Genomic DNA, 23,707 nt, shown 5'->3' with positions numbered 1-23,707 from the left:
GCCCCACAAAACAAGCCAAAACAAAAACAAACAAAAAAGAATGTGGTGTACCCCAAATTCTAGCAATATAAGCTCTTATCCTTAAACAAGCTTTTCCTCCTACAGGTGAAGAACGTCTCCACCAAGAGCACATGGCTCTGCCTTCTAGAAAGGGTTTGTAAGGGGCTAAAATTCTAGCTAGTCTGTCTAAAATATCTAATGAGTGGTCTCCAATAAATTATAAGCTTTAGCGATAGTTTAGACTTTTAAGCATTTATTAAGGAGAATAAGAATTTGGTGAAGGACTAGATTCATCTATGTATCAAAGGGAGAGTGCATTTTTTAGCTCCACTCTCCCCAGAGTCCTGACAAAAGAGAGTGCCAGCCTGGCCCCTTCTTCCTCCCACAAGCAAACGTCACTTCCTGACGCCAAAGAAAAGCCACATGTCTTGCCCTCAGGAGCCTTCTCCTCATGGTGGAGCTTTCCTACAGTAAGTCTCCAGCAAGTGGCCTCATTCCAATTGTTACAGGTTATTGAACCTTATTGCTTGATTTATATGGCAATTAATGAACATATTGAGTCTCACTGATGTTTTATGTCCTTTGATAAATTGTTTATCATTTCAAATATCTGTTATTGTCATTGTACTAGAGAATTCATGAACAAGATGATGTGGTTTACTTGCCTAATGAAGAGCAAGCTACCCAATTAACTTTTTTTTTTTTTTAGTGAGGCAATTGGGGTTAAGTGACTTGCCCAGGGTCACACGGCTAGTAAGTGTTAAGTGTCTGAGGCTGGATTTGAACTCAGGTACTCCTGACTCCAGGGCCAGTGCTCTATCCACTGTGGTACCTAGCTACCCCACCAATTAACTCTTATTATTACTAAATTTGGCCCTTACATTATTAAACTTATACAGAATTCTAGAATACGCTTAGGAAAATAAATGAACATAATGCATTGCTGTTTCTTTTGGAAATTGTTTTAATATCACATTTTAGTGCTATTATGTGTGTACAGATTTAAACCATAAAGCAAATAATATACTTTTTTTTTTTTAGTGAGGCAATTGGGGTTAAGTGACTTGCCCAGGGTCACACGGCTAGTAAGTGTTAAGTGTCTGAGGCTAGATTTGAACTCAGGTACTCCTGACTCCAGGGCCGGCGCTCTATCCACTGCGCTACCTAGCTGTCCCAAATAATATACTTATTGAAGGATGGCCTCGATACCAGGGACTCATCTCCACACAAGCATCTCCACAGGCATAAAAAATGAGTGGTGCTTTGTTTTTCAACTAAAGAAAAGAAATTAATGTTTGGCGAGTGCAGGAAGGAATTAATTTGGAGTCAGAAGAGTAGGTTCAAATTCTGGCTTTCCTACTTACCTTGAAGAAGTCACTAAACCTCCATGGGCCTCAATTTCCTCATCTATAAAATGAAAAGTGGAAGTTGATCTACATAATCTCTAATGGCACTTCCAGCTCCAAATTCCATATGCAACTCAATAGAATAAAATGTTTTTCTATTCTTTGCTTAGTGCTTACATTTCATTTAGATACTATATCATATTTACATAGCAATAGTCCAAGGTTTGATTCAAACTTCTAATTAATACAGGCTCCAATAACCCTAATGGTAAGAACAGGTGTCATTTTTATTCTTTTGAAGGTGTTTTGATTCCTCGGTATAATTTTGCCAAAAAATAAGTCTCTGATGATTCTTTCCTGCTAGCTACAGGTTTTATAGTCCTGATATTCTGGAATTCTTTTTCCAGCCTATTTTGTAAGAGATGTCGTTGACCTCCATCCCAAAATTTACAGAGGAATGTTCCCCCTGGATGTAATATATTTGAAGCGAAGTTCAGAAGAGACAGGCACATGCTTATGAGCTTTTGGTGATCAAGTTCCCGAATACCAGTTGCATTGGGTGCCATATCACTCAAAATTACATCAGCTTTCTGACCAGGAAGTTGCTCTTGAATTTTCTTGATGGTCCTTGGGTCAGTTACATCAGCAGAACTGAGGAAAATTGCTCCCTCCAGTGGAAATATATGAAGGAGATCCACCCCAAGGACAAAACCAACAGGGGAATTGGGATCTAGAAAATATATAAATAATTAACAAATATCATGGCAACATACTTTTCCTTCTTACATGAACTTTTTTTTTTTTTTAGTGAGGCAATCGGGGTTAAGTGACTTGCCCAGGGTCACACAGCTAGTAAGTGTTAAGTGTCTGAGGCTGGATTTGAACCCAGGTACTCCTGACTCCAGGGCCAGTGCTCTATCCACTGCGCCACCTAGCTGCCCCTTACATGAACTTTTTGATAAATTGAGTTCATATATACTAATTTAAAATAGCTCTGAATTAGATCAATAAATCCACCCTATGTGCAAACAAATTCAGCCAAAGGAACTCATTAAGACTAATAAAGGGGCAGCTAGGTGGCGCAGTGGATAGAGCACCAGCCCTGGATTCAGGAGAACCTGACTTCAAATCTGGCCTCAGACACTTAACACTTACTAGCTGTGTGACTTTGGGCAAGTCACTTAACCCCAATTGTCTCACTACTTTAAAAAAAAAAAAGACTAATAAAGGCAACAATTTGAATATGGTGGAGAGAATAACAAGTATTAAAAGTACAAATTACAATTATAATTTTTTATTTCTTACAAATCCAATTGTTTCATCTCACAAAATACTATATTTACAAATTCCTTTCTGTTCCTGTCCATATGACCCTTCCCAGCACAAATGAATATTCAAACTCTAGTTTCCCTACCCTCATTTAAGCCCTAGTCATTTACTTGTTATTTCTCTGTAATTAAACTGGGTTTACTAATTCAATTGGACTGGAAATATACTCAAAAGGACCATAATCCTGGGGTCCTTAAGGTCAGAAGGGTCTTCAGAGAGAATCACATAGTCCAACCTTGACCTGAATAAGAATTCTCTCTACACTGCATTGAATAAGTGATTACCCAGACTTTGCTTGAAGACCTTCATTAAGAAACTTCCTGTGGATCCAGACAAGAGGCAGCCCTTACACACTGCTTCAAGCTAATTGGCTAGCATCATTCAAATCTATTGGTTTACTGGACTTGAGGGTGGTCCATGAGCAGAACTTGCTGAGGTCAGAGCTCAGAGAACATATCCTCTGAGGGCTAGGCCCTCAGGTAGGCATGGTTTCAATCAAGTTAACTTCAAGTGAGTTAATCAGCAAAGTCAATCCAATCAATCTCAATATTATCCTCTTGAGTCGGGGGCCTCTGGGTGTCCTAAAACCCATTATTTTCTCACAGAGGGAAACCACTACTTCCCAAAGTAGCCTGTTTCAATTTTGGAGAATAATAATTGTTAAGATATTTTCCCCTAAATCAAGCTTGAATATCTCTTTGCAATTTCTACCCATTTTGCCTAGTTCTTCCCTCTGTAGTCAAACAGAACAAGTTTAATTCCTTGCCCCCTAACAGCCCTTCAGATATTTGGAGACAGCTATCAATATCCACCACCGCCACCACCCTTCCAGGAAGTCTCATATCTAAATATCTGCAGTTTCTTCAAATGATCCTTTTAAAGTATGAATTTCAAGCTCTTCACCATCCTAGTTGCCCTTTTCTGGAAACTCTAGTTTATCAACATACTTCCTAAAATGAATTACCTAATAATGAATACAATACTCCAGATGTGGTTTGACCAGGATAGTACAGTGGCACTATCACCACCTTCATCCTAGAAACCTTAACAAACTCTAAGTTTAACAGACATTCACCTGTGCCTGCAGCATTGACTTTCTGGACAGCTACTTGACTCCATGCGCCAGGGGCAGCACCGCAGTCTAATACCCGAAGCCCAGGTTGGAAAATATGATGCTTCTCATTTATCTCCAGAAGTTTGAAGGCACTTCGGCAACGGTAATTTTCCACTTTTGCAGCTTTTACAAATGGGTCCTTCAACTGCCTCATCAGCCAGAGATGCTCTGTAGCTGTTTTGCCTTTGTGCCTGCTAATAGCAGCATGAAACCTTTGACACTGAAGGAAGACATGAGTCGACTTCTGGTACCTGTTTTTTGAAAAGAAAAAAGCAGGAAATCTCTTTTACATGAGAGAAAACATCCACTATTTTTCAGTTTCCTTACAAAGAAAATCTACTTTCTAAATACTAATACAATTTTTCTAATATTTCAAAGTACTGGCTAATATCAGATTTCCAAGGTTCATTTTGATGATTAACTTTATTTATATACCATGCTTTTCCATTATAAAGAACTTTCCTCCCCGGCCCTTTGAAGTAGCCCCCAAAATGATCTCACTTTTTGTTTGTTTGGGGTTTTTTTGCAGGGCAATGAGGGTTAAGTGACTTGCCCAGGGTCACACAGCTAGAAAGTGCCAAGTATCTGAGGCTGGATTTGAACTTAGGTCCTCCTGAATCCAGGGCTGGTGCTTTATCCAATGATCTCACTTTTCAAATGAAGAGAACAAGACTTAAAGAAGACACAGAATTGGTCCCAAAACCCAAGGTTACTAAGTGTCAGAGCAGGCCTCAAAGACAGGTCCTCTGACTCCATGTCTAGTGATTGTTACAAATAGAAAACTACTCCTTCATTCAACAAATAGGTACTAGGTACCTCTAATATACTGAGCCTTTTTACTAGATGACATAGAGATGCCAAGATGAATAAGGTATCATTCCAGTCTGTTGAAATGAAGTGATACAAAGATAACAGCAGATTTTTATATATGTTTACCTATCTCTCTCTCTTTTTTTTTTTTTTGCGGGGCAATGGGGGTTAAGTGACTTGCCCAGGGTCACACAGCTAGTGAGTGTCAATTGTCTGAGGCCGGATTTGAACTCAGGTCTTCCTGAATCCAGGGCCGGGGCTTTATTCACTGTGCCACCTAGCTGACCCCCCCCTCCATCTCTCTTTAAAAAAATATATTATGGGGCAGCTAGGTGGCGCAGTGGATAGAGCACTGGCCCTGGAGTCAGGAGTACCTGGGTTCAAATCCGGCCTCAGACACTTAACACTTACTAGCTGTGTGATCCTGGGCAAGTCACTTAACCCCAATTGCCTCACTAAAAACAACAACAACAAAAAAAATATATATTATGCTCCAAATGAATTTTATTTATTTATCTTTGGGAGGCAATCAGGGCTAAATGACTTGCTCAGGGTCATACAACTGGTATGTGTCTGAGGACATATTTGAACTCAGGTCCTCCTGACTTCAGGGCTGGGGTTCTATCCACTACCCTTTCTAGTTGTCTGTGAGTTGTCTAACTCTTAAAAGTTTAAAGGACATTTTAGAAAGGTTTGGAGTATTTTTTCAGCAGTCAACATGCATCCATTGAGTGCCAACTATGTGTCAGGTACTGTGCTCAGGCCTAGGGATACAAATACAAAAAACAAAACAATCTCTATTCACAAGGAATTTCATTCTACTGATTGCAGGTTGCAACCCATCCATCCCTACCCATCTTGTGCATATTCTCTCATAAATCCTACCTCATGTGCTATCAGCCTTGCTTACTTTCTTCCACTATCCCCTTACATAGCAGTTGGTCACAGCTTTTTGTGTGTTTGATAGAGTTTTTTTGTTTTTTAAGTAGAAGGCTTCAAAGCAGGTTTGAGAGATTAGTCTTAGCTCAAGAATATCTGACAACAACTAACCAATTGCTACCAATAGGCAGGCATTATAGCCGAATTCCTCAGCAGCCACAGCTACTGAAGACCTAGAAAAGAAAGTTCTTGACCTTCAAGCCCTTGGCACTGTTAAATGGTTCAACATCATTAAGAGATATCATTTTGGAGGCAGCTAGGTGGGTCAGTGGATAAAACACCAGCCCTGGATTCAGGAGGACCTGAGTTCAAATCTGACCTCAGACACTTGACACTTACTAGCTGTGTGACCCCGGGCAAGTTAACCTCATTGCCCCACCAAAAAAAAAAAGAGAGAGAGAGAGAGAGATCATTTTATCAGTGAAAATGACATTAAAGAAGAGAACATACCATCTGTCTTGCTGCTGTACCCTAAGGACTATGGGATCTTTCCATCTGATTTGTAGCTGAAACCTCCTATATGTGTTGTCTCCACCATTAGAATGAGGGCTCCTTGAAAGCAGGGACTCCATCTATTTGTATCCCCAACTTAGCACAGTGCTTTGAACATAGGAAGCATTTAATTAATGCTTATTTGTTTATTCATTCCTTCAGACCCTGGTTCATAGGAAGTGTTAATTATTTTTTGGACTATTATGTAATTTGATCATATATGGAGCCCCTTTCACCAAGACAGGTCTACAACTGTGTTGCTGGTCTCACCTCTGAACTTCCCTGTCTAATCCCTGCTCCCCTTTTTTTTTTTACACAATTTGCCCATAATCAAACAGCTGGTATGACAGACATGTCTTCTTGACTATAAAGCTGAACTTCTATCCTCTATGACATTTTGCCTCCATTTTAATTCTATGAAGTCATTAAATTCTACTCTTAAAAAAGTGAGTTTTCAGGGTATTTTATGTCTATCAAGCAGCTGTCGCAATTTACACAAATCATGAATCATCAAAGTAAATTCGAAATTGCAATTTAGTTGTGTTTTCTGCTGACAGAACTTGTGAATGGTAGCAAAAACTGTCAAATGAAATGCTGCTGATGCTCACTCAGGCTATTTTTGCTTAAAGAAGCAGTTTTAAGTATTTATTAATAGAGTTGCAATAACTATATATGAATATAATTACATAGATTATATCAAATGAGATAATTGTAAAGTGCTTTGCAAACCTTACAATGCTATTGATATAGATATATTTATATATGCATATATAATTATAATTATGACATGTCATTGTATATTATTTATTCTATTAACATATTCTTATATGTATTATATATAAATATGCAATTAAAAATGACATTACACCTAAAATAGGACAATATATTAACATTATGCAATTACTATATCATGTTACACATGCCATTAATATGTAATATTAGTCTTATGTGCATTATATATTACATACAAAGCATATATACAAATGATACTGTGACATAAAATATATAATATACATTACTATAATATACAATTAGAAATACAGATAGATAGCATTTTAATGTTTGCAAAGCACTTTACAATTATTTCATTTGATCTTCACAACAATCCTGGAAAATACATGTTATCATATTATCCTAATTTTGTTGCTGTTTAGTTGTTTTCAGTCATGTCGAACTCTTTGTGACCCCTTTGGGGATTTTCTTGACAAAAATACTGGAGTGATTTGCCATCTCCTTCTCCAGCTCATTTTGCAGATAAGGAAACTGAGGAAATTAAGGTGAAGTGACTTGACCAGGGTCAAAGAGCTAGTAGGTGTCTGAGGCCACATTTGAACTCAGAGGTCTTCCTAACTCCAGGCCCTGCACTCTATCCACTGAACCACCTAGCTGCCCAGTTTTACAGATGAAGAAACTGAGGCAGACTGAGGTTAAATGACTTATCCAGGCTCATACTGCTAATAAGTAACTGAGGTCACATTTGAATTCAAAGTGTTTCTAAATCCGTGACCAGCGATCTGGGGGGGGGGGGGGGAGAGAGAGAGAGAGAGAGAGAGAGAGAGAGAGAGAGAGAGAGAGAGAGAGAGAGAGAGAGAGAAAGAGAGAGAGAGAGAGAGAAAGTAAAAGTTGTAAGTAAGTAAGTAAGAGAATCCTTGGTCTTGAACCCTGGGTCTCCCGAACTGGCAGCGCGGGACCTCTGAGCCGGGCCTCAGTTTCCCCGGCTATAAAATGAGAGGCTTAAAGCCAAGATGACGACGGTGTCCCGGGTTCCTTCCAGCTCGGAGGGACGCCCTGGGATGCCAGGGACCCGCATGTCTGAATTTCGGGGCCTTCCCCATACTTCGCCCCGAGGCCCCGTCGCCGCGGGGCGCTCGGTTTCCGGGGGGCGGAAGCAGCAGCGCCAGCGCTTACCCCGCCATGCAGCGACCCGGCCGCGGCCACGCTCCCGGTGCTCTGCTGTCCGCGTTCCCCACCTCGCGACCGGAAACTACTCGCCCGGAACACAGAGTTCCGGATCTGATTGGGGTCGCGGGCTCGAGAGGGAGCAGGCGCTTACCCGGCAAGCACGTGGAAGGACGTGTTTCCGGGCCGGACGCCTTTCAGGGAAGCGTGCTCGGAAGCCGGGATTCAGGTACCGAGAGTGGGATGCCCGGTCTGGTTGGCTGCTTCCTTTCACCGGGAGACCCGATTCTTCTCTCTCTGTCCCCCTAACCCTTCCCCCGTCCTGAAGCCTTCCTTCTCGCCCCCTTCCCTCTCCTCTCTCCCACGACCGCGACTCCAGCCCCTGAGCCCCTCGTCCCCTCCCTGTGAACCCCAGCATCAACTCTAGACCCCATTTTATTCTCTCCCTTTGGAAAACGCGACCCCCTAAGCCCTCCTCTCCTGAGACCACAGCCCCGCGTCCCGATCCCCTCAAGACCCCGTCCCCAGCCTTGAACCCCAACATCTGCTTTCCCCATCTAGAGTTTTTGTTTTTGTTTTATTTATATTTAAATTTTTTGCGGGGCAATGAGGATTAAGTGATTTGCCCAGGGTCACACAGCTAGTGTCAAGTATCTGAGGTCGGATTTGAACTCAGGTCCTCCTGAATCCAGGGCCGGTGCTTTATCCACTGTGCCATCTAGCTGCCCTTCCCAGCTGGAGTTTTCACCAGACTCTCCCTTCTCTCCCCTTGGGACATTGACCTCTCCACGAGACTTCTTTCTTTCCCCTGAGACTGAGGCTTGGGTCCAGACCCGCCCCCCCAACTTCTTGCCTCCCAGACCCCACTCCTCCCTTCAGACTCCTGCTGTCTCCCCTTCTCTTCCACACCCTCACTCTCTCTAAAGAAGTCCTCTTCCCTCTGGAGACTCCAATACCCCCCAGTCGTGAATCCCCACCCACTGAGACCGAACCGCCCCCCCCCCACACGTGTTGACCCTCTCTTCCGTTTTCCTCTTTCAGTCCTTTGTCTCCTCCTGAAGTCCTTCTCCTCTCTGCAAACTTGTCCCCCTTCCTGAGAGACTAGGACACACACACCCCTGCCCTGGGGCCCCCTTCCTCTGAACCTCCAGGACCTGACCCTGCCCCCTCCAAATCATAGCCATTCCCATTCTCTGGTCCCTGCTTCCTGACCTGACCCCACTTACAAAACTGGGCCTCCTGCCACCCACCTTCTGACATTCTACTCCCTTCTGGAGACTCCCACCACCTTCTCCCCAGACCCAGGTGTTCCCATTCCTCCCTCCACATTCTAACCTCCTCCAGGGCCCCCCTTGACACCACCTCCATTCCTTCCCAGATCCCTCACCTCCCTCCACTCCCATCTGAAGACCAAGACCTTCCTGGCCCTTCCCTGCCCCAATATCAAGTAATTTATTAGGCTGGGTATAAATTGGTACAATCTAGGCTTTAAGGTTCCAGTGTTGGAAAAGTATGGGTTAGAAATCAGGCCTCCAGTCCCAGCTCTTTGACAGACTGTTGAGCATCTAAATATCTCTGGACCTCCGTTTGCTCGTCTGTGAAATATGTGGGGTTGAGTTAGATGACTTTCAAAGTCATTTCATGGTCCAGAAGTCTAAGATTTTTAAAGTTCAGAGATTGGTACTCCACCTCCCCCAAGTCAAGAGGCACATTGTGGAAGGGGGTGAGGAGGGCTTGGAGTCAGCAAAAGAAAGGATGCATCTCCAGAAGAATATTAGATATTTTTCAAGTGACCTTTCATTTCCTGCAGTTTTACCAAGGACATCATACATTTATATTTCCTTCTTTTCACTGACCCCCCCCCCCACCTTATCATTACATAAAACTACACATAGAAAAGGCTGACAAAATTCTAAGTTCCTCTCATAACTCTGTATTGTTGCGGGGAAAGGTAGAGGAGGACTGATGATAAAAGCAGCTTTGGCTACCTTAACTAAATCCCAGATCTTGGATATTTTCAGAATATTACACAGATTTTAACCTAAAATTGACTCAGGTAACCCACCCATAGAATTATGCCCAAATTAAACTTGGCACATATGGTTAGACACTGATGGAAATTAATGAAATAATGAAAATCCCAGCTATCTATCAATCTACCAAAACACTAGGGCCTGCCTAATACGGCTATCTTGCCACATGCCTTACTGTCTTGTAGTAAGTCCTTCCTTCTGCCTCATTACTACTGTTGTGAGAGTAATAATAAAATCAGTAATTGCCACAACTTCAGCAAAGGGCCTGACAACCACTGCTAGACTCTGGGGATGTATTAAATACAGAAATGAAAGTTCGAAGAGGTTACTCTCAAGGAGGTTACATTATAAAAGGAGAGCTAATTTACACAAATATATACAAAGTAACTTGTGGGAGGAGGCATTAGTAACTTAAAGGGGATCAGAAAAAGCATCAGAACTTTGAGGAAAACTGGGAATTCTAAGATTTTGAGGTGAAGGAAGGTGTACATTCCAGAAATGGGGGTGGGATGAGGTGGAGAAAGCCTCTGCAAAGGCACAGAGATGGGATGGGATGTCATGGGTGAGGAATGTCAAGAAGGTCAGTTTGGGGCATAAAATTTGTGAAACGGATTAATTCCTCATAAGACCAGAAAAGTACATTGCAGTAACATTGTAATACATGCCAAACAGAACTCTATTTGATCCTGTTGGTAAGAGGAGAGATCAGACCTATACTTTAGTAATATCACTGACCCCCTCCCATTCTAATCAGCTGCCAAATCCTGACCATTCTACCTGAGGAATATCTCTAGTATATGCTCCCTTCTTTGGCACCACCCTGGTGCATACACTCATCACCTCAAGCCTGGACTATTAAAATAGCCTGATTTGTCTCCCTGCCTCAAGTGTTTCCTCTCTTTTTTTTTCCTTTTTGCAAGGCAATGGGGGTTAAGTGACTTGCCCAAGGTCACACAGCTAGTAAGTGTCAAGTGTCTGAGACTGGATTTGAACTCAGGTCCCCCTGAATGCAGGGCAGATGCTTTATCCACTGTGCCACCTAGCTGCCCCAAGTTTCCTCTCTCTATCCTCTACTCAGCTGTCAAATTGATATTCCTAAAGGACAGACCATGTCACACTCATATAGTCACTTCCAGTGGCGCCCTGTTTCCTCCCGGATCCAATATACAATCTTTTGGCTTTTAAAGCCCCTCATATCTTAGTCCCTTTCAAGTTTTCTTAGCCCTTACTCCACTGCACATAATGTAAAATCCCGTGACTCCATGACTTTTTTGCTGTTCCTGGAATAAGACATTCCATCTTGAGAGCAGTTAGGTGGCACTGTGGATAGAGTGCTAGGCCCAGAGTCAGGAAGACCTGAATTCAGGTCTGGCCACAGACACTAGCTATGTGACCCTGGACAAGTCATTTAATCTCTGCCTCAGTTTCCTCATCTGTAAAATGGGGATAATCACATAGTACCTCACAGGGTTTTTGTGAGGATCAAGTGAAAGAATATTTGTAAAACACTTAGCACAGTGCCTGACATAGTAGGTGCTGTTTTTAATTATTATCTCCCAATGCCCTCTCAGTTTTCCCTGGCTGTCCCCCATGCCTGGAACTGTCTCTCTTCATGTCTCCTGACTTCTTTTTGTTTGTTTGTTTTTGTTTTTGCAGGGCAATGTGGGTTAAGTGACTTGACCAGGGTCACACAGCTAGTAAGTGTCAAGTGTCTGAGGCTGGATTTGAACTCAGGTACCATGTATCAATCCTGACTTCTTTAAAGTCCCAACTAAAATCCCAGCTTCTGCAAGAAACCTTCCCATTTTCCCCCTTAATGTTAGTGCCTTTCCTCCAAAATTATCAACAATTTAGCCAATACATAAATACATGATTATTTATAATTTTTGTTTGAACATAGTTCTTTGCAGGTCGTCTCCTCATCAAACTGAACTCCTTGAAAGCAGTGACAGTTTCGTGGTTTTTTATCAACAGCACTTAGCACAGTGCCTGGCACATAGTGGGCAATTGATGTTTTTTTATTTGACTTTAAGGATAGATTAGAAAAAACAGAGACTTAAGACAAAGAGATCAATTAGGGGTCTATAGAAGTAGTCTGGGAAAACAGTGTTGAGGGCCTAAACTAGGGTGGTGGTCACATAAGGGAGATATAAGAGATGTTATAGAGGCAGAATCAGGGAGACTTGGCAACTGATTAAATATGTGGGAGAGTGAGGAGGCTGGCTTCGAGATTGAGAAGCCGGGTGAACAGAAGGATGGTGGAACCTTCAGCAGAAATAAGGTTAGGAAGGTAAAATTAGGTGGTTTGGTGGGTTGTTGGGGGGCAGGTAATGATTTGTTTTGGACTTTGAGTTTAGGTTTCCATGGACAGTGCAGTATGAAATGTATAATAAGCAGTCAGGAATGTGGGAATGGAGCTCAGAAGTGAGATTAGGACTGGATAAATAGCTCAGGGAGCTAGGGCTCCACTCACAATTCCTGTGACAACATAACTTCACTTTGATGTGTTTTATTATTGCTCTATTAGAATGTAAACTCTTTGAGGGCCAGGTCCACTTTGGGTTTTTTTGTTTGTTTTATTTTGTTTTGGGACAATGAGGGTTAAGTGACTTGCCCAGGGTCATGCAGCTAATAAGTGTCAAGTGTCTGAGGCCGGATTTGAACTCAGGTCCTCTCCTGAATCCAGGGCCAGTGCTCTATCCACTGTGCCACCCAGCCGCCCCCTTATTTAATTAAAAAATTTTGTATTCTTAATGTCTGAAATATACTAGGCATTTAGTAAATGCTGTTAATTCATTTAAATAGCCCTGTTCAATACAAAACAAACAACAAAAAATACCGTCTTGTAGGATATTCTCAAATTAACACTATTTTGGTATAAACTGAGACTCTTAAGTTATCTTTAAGTTCCACATATTCATTTTGGGCCCGCATTATTTCTGCAATGCACCAATAATAAAAATAATAGTTATATCTATAAAGCTTTCTTCATAATTCTGAGCTGGCATTTGAACCCAGGTCTGACAGCTGAGTGGTCTTTCCATTTCATCACACTGGTCATCCCGTTAATGCCAAATGGACTAAATGACTGTTAACATTTGTTCATGTGATTTATTAATGTTGTTACTTTCTTTTTCTACAGAAGAATAACCATGTTCACCTCTCGGGTTTATACCTTAGTTTTAGTGATGAAGCCTCAGCAAATTCTTTTAGGAATGAAGAAACGTGGCTTTGGAGCTGGAAGGTGGAACGGATTTGGGGGGAAAGTAGAAGAAGGAGAGACTATTGAGGAAGGAGCCAGGAGGTGAGTGGAATGGACTTCAGCCTGGTGGTAGTATAGAGGGCTCTTCAGAATAGGAAAGCTTTGGTTTTAATTCTGAGAAAATAAATTCGCAACAGAAAGGCTACTTCCAGATAAGGAGAAAAACAAATCCCTAAATACTGCATTAGTCCAGGCAGCAGCTTCAAGGAACAGGAACAATCTAACTCTCAGATTGATTTGACTAATGGTATACAAACTCACTAACAGGACACTCAGAAGACATGCTCTGCTCATTTGATTTCACTGCCACCCTCCTATCTCCTGGTTTGTTCTGATCCCGATAAACAAGACAAGACATATGCCAGCCAGTTCAGGACAACAGCTTTTCCAAGAATGGCCTATGTCTGAAAGGCTTGAAAAGGTTATTGTTTTACGTAATCAGGACAACAAAAGGCATTGTAGCCCTTTGCAAATGCCCCAATATAAAATAATAATAGTAATAATAGCTAACATTTATGTAGCTCTTTAAGATTTACAAAGAGCTTAATATATACTATCTCATTTGATCCTCAGTTTATAGTAGTTCAACTCCATAAGGTTATAAGAAAAAGATAGAATGCCCAGGATAAAACAGTCATTAGCATGTGATTTTCAGTTCTCTAGTCTCTTGGAAAGCTCGTCAGGACTGAGCCTGGTAAAAAATCAAAAAAAGATAATCCACATGACCAATGCAGAAATAGGTTTAATTGATTGTACATATATAACCTATATCAGATTGCTTTCGGTCATGGGGAGGGGAGAGGGAGGGAGAAAAATTTGGAACTAAAAATCTTATGAAAACAAATGTTGAAAACTATCTTTATATGTAACTGGAAAATAATACTTTTATGATTAAAAAAGTTTCAGTTACCCAGTTTAATGGAGGTCAGCATGAAAACATTAAAAACCTCCTTTTCAGTTTTGCCAGAAAGAAATAAATGTCTAGTCTAAAAACTCTTTCTAGACTCTTCCTTTTTGGAAGATAGTGTAAGGGCCTAAAATTCTAGCTATGACGTCTAAGATCTAATGAGTGGTTGCCTTAAATTAGAAACATGGGGGCGGCTAGGTGGCACAGTGGATAAAGCACCAGCCCTGGATTCAGGAGTACCTGAGTTCAAATTCGGCCTTAGACGCTTGACACTTACTAACTGTGTGACCCTGGGCAAGTCACTTAACCCCCATTGCCCCGCAAAAAAAAAAAGAAAAGAAAAGAAACGTATAGCACCAATCTTTGGACATTAAGTATTTATTAAAGTGTATTAGGGGTAAGTAAAGAGAAACATGTGGATCAAGTATGAAATTTGCTTGCTCTCTCTATCCTGCCTGTCTCTTGCTCCCCAGCCAAAGTCTCCAACCAAAAAAGCCAGTTCTATCCTCTGCTTCCCCTTGAAGCCTCCTGAGAAACTGAAAACAAGGCCATACACACACACACACACACACACACACACCTCCAAGCTAATTGGCTGGTAGCTCTGATTGACAGGTCCCACAGGTGGTTCTATAGATGTAACTTCCAGATGCTAAAGTCACATGGTTTCTAAATCACATGCTTTCCCCTTATGGCTGAGCTTCCCTGCAATATCTTTCCCAGCAGGGGGTGTCATTCCAATTCTTACAATGGGTAGATCCAAAGCTAAAGCTTTTCTTAGGGAAGGAATAGAAGCTAAACCTAACTCTTGTCTAGAAAGATTTTTTGCTACCCCACAAACCTGAGGTGACTGGCACCATAACCCACTTAAAAGTAATACATGCTTTTATATTCCAGGTTAAAATTTTGATTCCAGAGAGGAATCCCTTTTTAATTCATGAGAGGAACTGTCCAAGAAGGAATTGAGTAGTTACTATTCTGAAATGTTAAATCCATACTGTGTTTTTACCCATAATGATACTTTCCTTGATCAAAATTCCTATAAAATGTTATCTCAAATCATCATGGAATCTTGAGCCATGGTGGGGAATGAGACAATTAGGCTGTTTAGGACATCTCTAAGATAGAAATTACTTAGACAATAATGATAAATTAAAGTTCTTTCTAGCAAACTTGAGTCTGAAATGAAAGAACAATATTAACATATTTTCCTTCGACAACAGAAAACAAGATAAAGTCCAGAAATAAAACTAAATGGTTGGGGCAGCTAGGTGGCACAGTGGATAGAGTACCGGCCCTGGAGTCAGGAGGACCTGAGTTAAAATCCAGCCTCAGACACTTAACACTTACTAGCTGTGTGACCCTGGGCAAGTCACTTAACCCCAATTGCCTCACCAAAAAAACCCCACAACTAAATGGTTGACGTTTTCCTCTCTATGAAACCTGTCATGTGTAGCTAGATTGGCTGGTTTAAGTTCCCCTCCTTTCTTTGCCCTCCCCCTTCTAGCAATAAGAGGAGAAACAAAGGATCTAGACAATCCATGAATCTAGACAAGTCATGAAATTAGGTAAAAAACCCCACCAAAAAACCATGAATAGTCAAAAATTTATAATCTATATGTACTTTCAGGTTGGTAGTTTTTGTTTTGTTTTCTGGAACTTTATTAAAGTTTCTTCCTCTCCAGATATGAGTATAGTTCTGTCACTGTAGCCCCTAAACATTTTTTTTGTTAGAGATAAGGAAACTGAGGCACAATGAGGGAATTAACTTCCTGAGTTTTATACCATACCCCATCAAAAAGAGAGTCCTAGAGCCCATTATCTATTGCTATTCTCGATGGAACACATGAAGGTAATTTTTTTTTTGCTCAAAGGTATATACTTGGATAATTTTCTAGACAACTTTACTATAAGGGCCTCAATTATTCCCTTAAAGGTTAATGCTATTTTCCATTTTAGAGACTTCTGGTCAGGTACTTCAAAATGCTTCATAAACATGATAGGTGGAATAATTTTTATTAAAATGAGCACATCTGTTTTGTGACACAGAAATGCTCAGACTCAGGTCCTCAAAACCCTACATCAGTCTCTCCTTCCCATAGCCACTTCAGATTCTTCACAGACTACTTCCTCTATATAGATCCCACCAGCCAGTTTATTGAACCTCAAAATGCCAGATAATTCTAGTTGCAGTTTGCAGCCAAAATCTCACCCTGGAGGGACTCTTCCCTATTGCTGGATCTAATAAATTAGTGCTGTACAAAGCACTGTGGTTCTTTTTGGTCTAGGCTGGCTCCTTACTGTGTTTAGAAGCAAGAAAAAGCCAGATAAAATTCTCCTCATTTCCTTTGAGCCTCCATACTTTATTCTGTCAGGCAGTAGCACTATTTTGTAGTCTAAGGGGGAATTTCACACTTAGTAGTCCTTAAGTAAAAATCTAAATTTAAGTAAGCACCAGAGGGTAAACATTGCCCACTGAGCTTGAAACAGCATTTGATTCTGCTGCACTGGCAACATTTCTTTTCTTTTGGCTAGGCAATGAGGGTTAAGTGACTTGCCCAGGGTCACACAGCTAGTAAACATCAAGTGTCTGAGGTCAAATTTGAACTCAGGCCCTCCTGAATCCAGGGCTGGTGCTTTCTCCACTGTGCCACCTAGCTGCCCCACTGGCAACATTTCTTAAGTCAAAGCCTTCAGGATCTATGGCACCTAGATAAAGTTTTCTTCTACCCATGTACCTTGGTTTCAGGGGATAATCTCATAATCTCAGTGATGGTCTAGACTGTAGTGATTCAATGGGTTTGGCCCACTCTCTAACCTAACTGGCTTTGTTTCAGAGATACAACCAAGTTGCGAATGCTGTCTGGATTGGAAGTCAGACAGTAAACGAAGGCTTAAAGCTTTTTGGCTCTGCAGTGGACTTTCCTTTTTTTTTTTTTTTTTAGTGAGGCAATTGGAGTTAAGTGACTTGCCCAGGGTCACACAGCTATTAAGTGTTAAGTGTCTAAGGCCGGATTTGAACTCAGGTACTCCTGACTCCAGGGCTGGTGTTCTATCCACTGCGCCACCTAGCTGCCCCTGCAGTGGACTTTCCTAAATAACATTAATTGATCTTAGTTCTTCTGTATGTATGTCTGACTTTATTCATTTCTGATATGGAGATTATAACAAGACAATTAAATGGCATTTCAAAGGTGTGATAAAGCTGTTTATACACATTACCACAAGTTTCACAGCACTATATGTAAGCACTTCCGGTATTATTTACCCCCATTTTACAGATGAGGAAAGAGACTCAAAGAGTTCAAATGACTTGCCTATGGCCTCATAGCTAATAAATGTCAAGTGCAATTTGTGTCTCATATGCATCAGGTACAAATCAGGAACCCAGGTCTTCCTGATTCCAAGTCCAGTAATCTAACACAAAGTGCCAGGAACACAGTAAAAACAAAATTAACATATATTAGCGTCAAGTAAGTAACTCAGATGGAATAATGAACATTCCCCTGAGGTGGAAGAAATAAAACTGCGTGTCTGATCAAGCTGTGCTGCAACTCTCAAGGTTGTGGAACATCCACCTTCCCATTTCCTCATGTTAACAAAAGCACATCAGCTCAGTATTTTTGTTTTATTTATTAGCCATTAGTTTCTCCTTTTGCTATCTAGGGAACTGAATGGTACAGGCACACAATCAAATTCTTTAGAAAACTAGAATAGTGTCATTCTCATCTGTCTAATTATCACAGCCCGTGAAATAGAGCTTTTAGCTTTGCCAGAGAGGAAATTATTGATAATTCAAATACTGCCACGTACTCTGGGAAGATTAACTAAAATTAGTCAAAACATTAAATCAGCATGTAATTTTTTAAAAATGAGATCTACTACCCTGCTGCTACAAAGAGGCTAGTGCCCCAGCTGAGAGTTCCCATTATACTTAATTGGGGAGCTATTTACCCTCAAAAAGAAAATACACATAATTCCTTTTAAGGTCAAGTCTAATTTTAATTAACCATCTCAGGCGAACAGATTCCACCTTTTAAAATATCTGTTATGTTTACACATCTGAGATAGTAGAGCTAAGACAGCATATGGGAGTTTCATTTCCTAGCCTTGACAGTAAGGTCAAGGTATATTGCAAGCTGAAGAATACATTAGTCGAAATAAAACCATTTAACCTAATGATTTTTTAAATTAACAAAGCTTCCCTTACTGCTTGTTACTAGAATCCTAACAATTCTAAGGAAGGAAAGTAATTATACTTTGTGTTCCTATTGTACCTTTGAGAATGGCAATAAAAGAATGAAGTGAAATGGCATAAAAGTGGCCAGACTTCATTTCGTATGGTTTTTGTGGAAACCAAAAAAATCCAAGGAAAACTATTCGTGTATTTAGTTTCCTGCCTTAGTTTTTCAAATGTGAGAACTTACTAAGTCATTTGCTATAGGTCAGAAAGTTAGTGGCAGGATTAGATAATTTAAGATGTCTAACATGTACTCCTTTGTTCTGGGAAACACTTAAATTCCCTTGGCATACAGGCATAAGCATTGTTAAAACATACATAGCTAATCAGGCCCTCATACAGCTAACTCTTGATGATCTATCCTAATGAAAACAAACAGTGGTTTATATAACCCCAAACAGTAGCTGATTCAGAAATCTCATTTCTGACTTAGTTGTACATTATCTAAGTTTCTCCCCAAGATGCAGCAAGCAGCAACATAAGATTTGCCATCCTAATTCTATTTTGCTTCGGGTGATAGTGAAATTAAATTTCATCCCCCAAACACACATTGTTTGGATAGTTATGGAAGTGTCCAGGGAGTACAGTGTGCTGCTGGAGGCTGGAATTAAAATTTTGTTGCAGATAATTAGTACATGGATAATCAAAAGTTGTCTATACTTGAAGTCATTACTACAAGTCAAACAACTCCTTCTGGAAACAGCATAGGTCTGGGAGCTAATTAATTCATTTTGTTCAAAGATCCTCCAAACAATGCAGGGCCTTAGTAAGAATTATCTGGACAAGATGCTGCTATAGAAAAGGAATTGAGCAGAGCCATGAAACATGAGACTCCAACAACACAAATAGAAAGAACCACCACCAAACAATAAAAAATGTTGCAAAATTACAAAGGACAATCTTGGCTCCAAAGAAGAAATAGGAGGAGGCACCTTCCCTAACTCCTTTGCAGAGATCAAGGTGCATCCTTGGGGGAGGATAGAACATTGCATAGGGTGTCTTCAATACAGAGATCAGTTTTGCTGACTTTTTTCCCCCTCTTTTTGAAAAAATTATTATAAGAAATGGCAGGGAGGGGAGGAACAGAGATCTTTGGTGAGATAAAGTATGTCAATAAAGATGCATCTTTTAAAAAAGTACTAGAACCTGGGGCAGCTAGGTGGCGCAGTGGATAGAGCACTGGCCCTGGAGTCAGGAGGACCTGAGTTCAAATCCAGCCTCAGACACTTAACACTTACTAGCTGTGTGACCCTGGGCAAGTCACTTAGCCCCCATTGCCTCACTTTAAAAAAAAAAAAGTACTAGAACCTGATGAGATGGGAATAGGTATGAAAGCCAAGATCCTCAGAATATCCCGATAGCTGGTATTCTCCCTCCAGCTGTCTCATCATTAAGAATGGTCTTCCCTTTTATGCTAAAACAGGGAGCTCCTGGAGGAGAGTGGACTGACTGTGGACACTCTGCAGAAGATAGGAAAAATCACATTTGAATTTGTAGGTAACACTGAGCTCATGGATGTTCACATCTTTTATGCAGATAGTTTCCACGGGACTCCAAAAGAAAGTGATGGTAAGCAGTATGTATGTGTTGTTAGTTTCTGATAAGTTACATCTCTTTCCACCCAAATTCATCATGGAAAATTGATTCAGAAAGCAATGGGTGGGGGCAGCTAGATGGCGCAGTGGTTAAGCACCTGCCCTGGATTCAGGAGTACCTGAGTTCAAGTCCGGCCTCAGACACTTGACACTTACTAGCTGTGTGACCCTGGGCAAGTCACTTAACCCCCGTTGCCTGCAAAAAAAAAAAAAGAAAGAAAGAAAGCAATGGGTGTCAACTGTAGACTCTAGGGTTAAGACAAACTCTACCACCTACAACACCAGTTTCTGCACAGCCAATTTTTCCATCCAGCCTTACCTTAAAAGGCTCTACTGCTTTGGCTAGCTGTAAGGAAGTCATACAAATGGAACCAGACCTTGGGCAAAACTTGCCTTGTTTCCCAGGATTGGGATCAGGCATTTCCACAATATCCCCATTGTGACAAAAATGATAAGACTGTAGGATGTATGGCAGAAAGGAACTTCAAAGATGGTCTGATTAAACCCCTTCATTTTAATGAATGCATTGCTCAGGTTCACCCAGGTAGTAAGTAGACCTTTGATGTTTCCAGAAGGAGGAGCTGTTGAACTTCTGCTGATAACTTCCAATCTAGTCAACCTTCTGTTAATTATATACCAATTATCGAAACCAAGGTCATCTGACTTCATATTCACCACTCTCGCCCCTATACCAGATGCCCCAACTAGCTGAACCCTTGTATGTAAGATTGAAGAGCCAGAATTGTTCGTGGATTTATGTTCAACAGAGTAAAGCTAAGTTGTTTTTAAATAAGGGAGTGTTTTTGTTCTCTCCACTGTTACAGAGATGCGCCCCCAGTGGTTCCGGTTGGAGCAGGTTCCTTTCAGTGACATGTGGCCAGATGACAGCTACTGGTTTCCACTAATGCTCCAAAAGAAGAAATTCCATGGATATTTCAAGTTCCAGGGACAAGATACCATCCTAGACTACACATTGAATGAAGTGGAAATTGTCTGAAAAGAGAGAGAAACCAGTGCCTTTAAAACATGATGTACTGGAGCCCATATAAGCCAGGGAAGCTGGTTGTTGTACATACAGCCTCATTTCAGCTCTGTGTAATTTAGGCAGGGGTTCTACTGTCTTTAGTTTCTAAGACAATTGAATGCTCAATATTTGTTTGGGGAGCAAGAGGAAGATATAAGACCAGAAATTTCCTTGGAATTGTACATATGTCACATAATGAGGACCCTACCCCCCACACCTCACCTTCATATGGACCAGGAGTCACAAGGGCAATTTTGGTTCTAAGGAAGAAGGGACAGGTGTGGGGCTGCTTCACGGTGCAGCACTTGTCAGTGTAGTGTGCTATTAGCCCACACTAGGGGGCAACAGCCACTACAGAAAAGTGGGATGTTTCCATATTTTCTGGAACTGTAAGTCTTTTCCTGCTGAAGATTCTGACAGATGATGGAAAATAATGACATGCCTTGCGATTTGCAAAATGCTGACTAGATTCTTACTGACCTTGCTAAATTGAGAGGCTACTTTAAAACTGTCCCTTTGAATTCATACACTGAGCTGGTCAGAACCTCTCGTTCTTTAAGGAGAAAAGAACCACCTGCTTCTTTAACATGATGGTCTTCCCGCATCTGATTCCAGTAACATCTTACCAGATTATAAAAGTAATAATAATACAAGCTCATATTTACAAAGCTTTTTTATATTTTAAAAATCATTTTTCACAAACATCTTATTTGAACTAGAAAAATCACCCTGTGATGTGCCCCTACTTTACATGAGGAATCTGAGGCTCTAGAGATTGAATGACTGGCCTGAGGTCATAGGGCTGATAGGTGGTAGAACCATCACTAAGAACTTGGGTCTGCATCTTAACCTGGTGCTCTTTCCAATGCACCGCCACTGCTTCAACACAATTCTACAGAAGGTGGATAAGCAGAGAAAGTCAACCACACACAGTAACTTAAGCTTTTTACACACCTCTTACAAGTACATTTAATAACATTTGTTTGTGTATATATAGATATATCTATATACATATATGTTTTATTGATAAAAATTTTGGAGTGTAATCATTTGTAAACATTTTCCAGTTCATCAGCTGTAGTAATAACTAATTCCTGCAATTTGATAAAGTGCTTCATACATAAAACTAGTACAGCAAAGCAAAAGAAATGGTCAATCAGCTAGCACAACCAGGAAAAAGTCTTCATTTCTCTCAAACCAACTTCCCACCCAGTCCTCACATTAGGCTTCCTAAGACATGTCCATCTCTTCCATAAGCACCTCTCTGAAATAGTGTTAAAGAGTTTTCCCCTGATCTATTCCTGTTATTCTACAGGTAAAGTTGGTTTCCCACTCATTCTATCTCCCTGGGATCACCCCCCAAAACTGAGGAGATAACCATTAGGATGTGCAGTACCAACAGATGCATCAAAAGACCTCTACCACTGTTTACAATTATAATGTCCCTAAAGACTCCATTAAGAAAAGAGCAGGTTCCCATTTAAATAAAATACAGCCATTAAATGTAAAGTATAAGGATTATTCTTTTTCAACTCTTTTTTTTTTTAAGTGAGGCAATTGGGGTTAAGTGACTTGCCCAGGGTCACACAGCTAGTAAGTGTTAAGTGTCTGAGGCTGAATTTGAACTCAGGTACTCCTGACTCCAGGGCCAGTGCTCTATCCACTGTGCCATCTAGCTGCCCCATAACTCTTGATACTATGGAAATTCCCATTAGTAGGGGCCAAGCAGAAGTCTAGCTCTACTTGTTGCCATGATCAGTTCCATTTTAACTGGGCAGCAGAGGTACTCCCAGAAAGGGACGCTGGAATGAACTGCTTTTGAAAAACCAAAGGACTGGTTTTTAAGAAGACTCCATTTACCCATTTGTCCTTTGTATCTAAAGAGTTTTGTTCCTCAGAGAGTCTACCATTGGTAGATGCTGAAAATCATTTTCTAACATATCTAATTTAACTCATGACTTTGTCATGATTTACTAGAAGCTCCCAAAGTACCACCCTTAGTACAGAAGAGGAGGGGGGAAAAGTTTTCAGAAACTCTTTGGTAGTACATTTCCTTCAAATGAGTATTTTAAATTAGGGTAACATCTCTCACTCTATTTTGGGGGGGGGCAGGACAATGAGGGTTAAGTGACTTGCCCAGGGTCACACAGCTAGTAAGTGTCAAGTGTCTGAGATCAGATTTGAACTAAGGTCCTCCTGAATCCAGGGCCAGTGCTTTATCTACTGCACCACTTAGCTGCCCCCTCTCTCCATTTTTAACATATCTCATGAACTCCCTCTACATAATGATTCTGGCCAATATGCCAACTGAAAGTTCTTAAATTAATACCATTTGATATCTGTCCCTTAGGGAACCACAGATCTTCTGGCTGTTTGCTTTTACTTTTGATGGAGAAATATATTGAATACATCTACAATGGTCTCAAATACTGAAAGAAGAAATCCCCTCCCCCACACCATTCCAGTCTTTCATTAGGCTCAGAACATCCAGGACAAGGAGGCCAGGTTTGGATCTCTACAATATGCACTCTAACCATGGCCTAGACTGCAGCATGTTCTCTCTACAGAGACTCAAGGCCCTAGGCCAGCAGGATAGCATGCAACTTTAGGGCCCCAGGAGACTTCACTGTAATAGCAGTAAAGGTGTGTTTAGCACATTTTGCAGCTGTGTAGACAGGAAGGAAAAGGCCCCACAGGGTTTGTACAAATAAATTTTA

At 40.9% G+C, this 23,707-nt stretch overlaps 2 protein-coding genes across 5 annotated transcripts; one reads left to right on the top strand and one right to left on the bottom strand.

Moving 5' to 3' along the window:
• Nucleotides 1-565: 565 nt before the first annotated feature.
• On the bottom strand, nucleotides 566-8,042 carry MRM2 (mitochondrial rRNA methyltransferase 2). The gene is made up of 3 exons (XM_043969440.1): nucleotides 7,939-8,042; nucleotides 3,751-4,040; nucleotides 566-2,076 (listed from the first exon to the last, which is right to left on the bottom strand). Exons 1-3 carry the CDS (start codon nucleotides 7,944-7,946, stop codon nucleotides 1,634-1,636), a joined length of 741 nt encoding a protein of 246 aa, XP_043825375.1. The 5' UTR covers nucleotides 7,947-8,042; the 3' UTR covers nucleotides 566-1,633.
• A 15-nt stretch (nucleotides 8,043-8,057) lies between these two features.
• Nucleotides 8,058-22,398, top strand: NUDT1 (nudix hydrolase 1). Of its 4 annotated transcripts, none has more exons than XM_043969441.1 (5): nucleotides 8,058-8,158; nucleotides 11,619-11,659; nucleotides 13,105-13,266; nucleotides 19,795-19,940; nucleotides 20,791-22,398. In XM_043969441.1, the coding sequence occupies exons 3-5, from the start codon at nucleotides 13,115-13,117 to the stop codon at nucleotides 20,961-20,963; spliced, it is 471 nt and encodes a 156-aa protein (XP_043825376.1). In that variant the 5' UTR covers nucleotides 8,058-8,158; nucleotides 11,619-11,659; nucleotides 13,105-13,114; the 3' UTR covers nucleotides 20,964-22,398. The 4 variants fall into 4 exon arrangements, with proteins under 4 accessions (XP_043825376.1, XP_043825377.1, XP_043825379.1 ...); XM_043969444.1 differs by having other exon boundaries at nucleotides 8,102-8,158; nucleotides 13,143-13,266; XM_043969442.1 differs by lacking the exon at nucleotides 11,619-11,659 and having other exon boundaries at nucleotides 8,059-8,158.
• The last annotated feature ends 1,309 nt before the right edge of the window (nucleotides 22,399-23,707 follow it).

This window comes from Dromiciops gliroides, chromosome 1, assembly GCF_019393635.1.
Source record: "Dromiciops gliroides isolate mDroGli1 chromosome 1, mDroGli1.pri, whole genome shotgun sequence".
NCBI lineage: Eukaryota > Metazoa > Chordata > Mammalia > Microbiotheria > Microbiotheriidae > Dromiciops > Dromiciops gliroides.
Note: the sequence above shows the minus strand (reverse complement) of the source record. Positions and strands in the feature narration are given on the sequence as shown.

Bases quoted from the DNA above. Each gene is read 5' to 3' on its own strand.
- MRM2 (XM_043969440.1), bottom strand. The intron at 2,077-3,750 runs GTGAATGTCTGT...TATATTTTCTAG, and splicing joins AGTCAATGCTGCAGGCACAG to ATCCCAATTCCCCTGTTGGT.
- NUDT1 (XM_043969441.1), top strand. From the start codon at position 13,115: ATGTTCACCTCTCGGGTTTATACCTTAGTTTTAGTGATGAAGCCTCAG. The intron at 13,267-19,794 runs GTGAGTGGAATG...ATGCTAAAACAG, and splicing joins ATTGAGGAAGGAGCCAGGAG to GGAGCTCCTGGAGGAGAGTG. The intron at 19,941-20,790 runs GTAAGCAGTATG...CCACTGTTACAG, and splicing joins GACTCCAAAAGAAAGTGATG to AGATGCGCCCCCAGTGGTTC.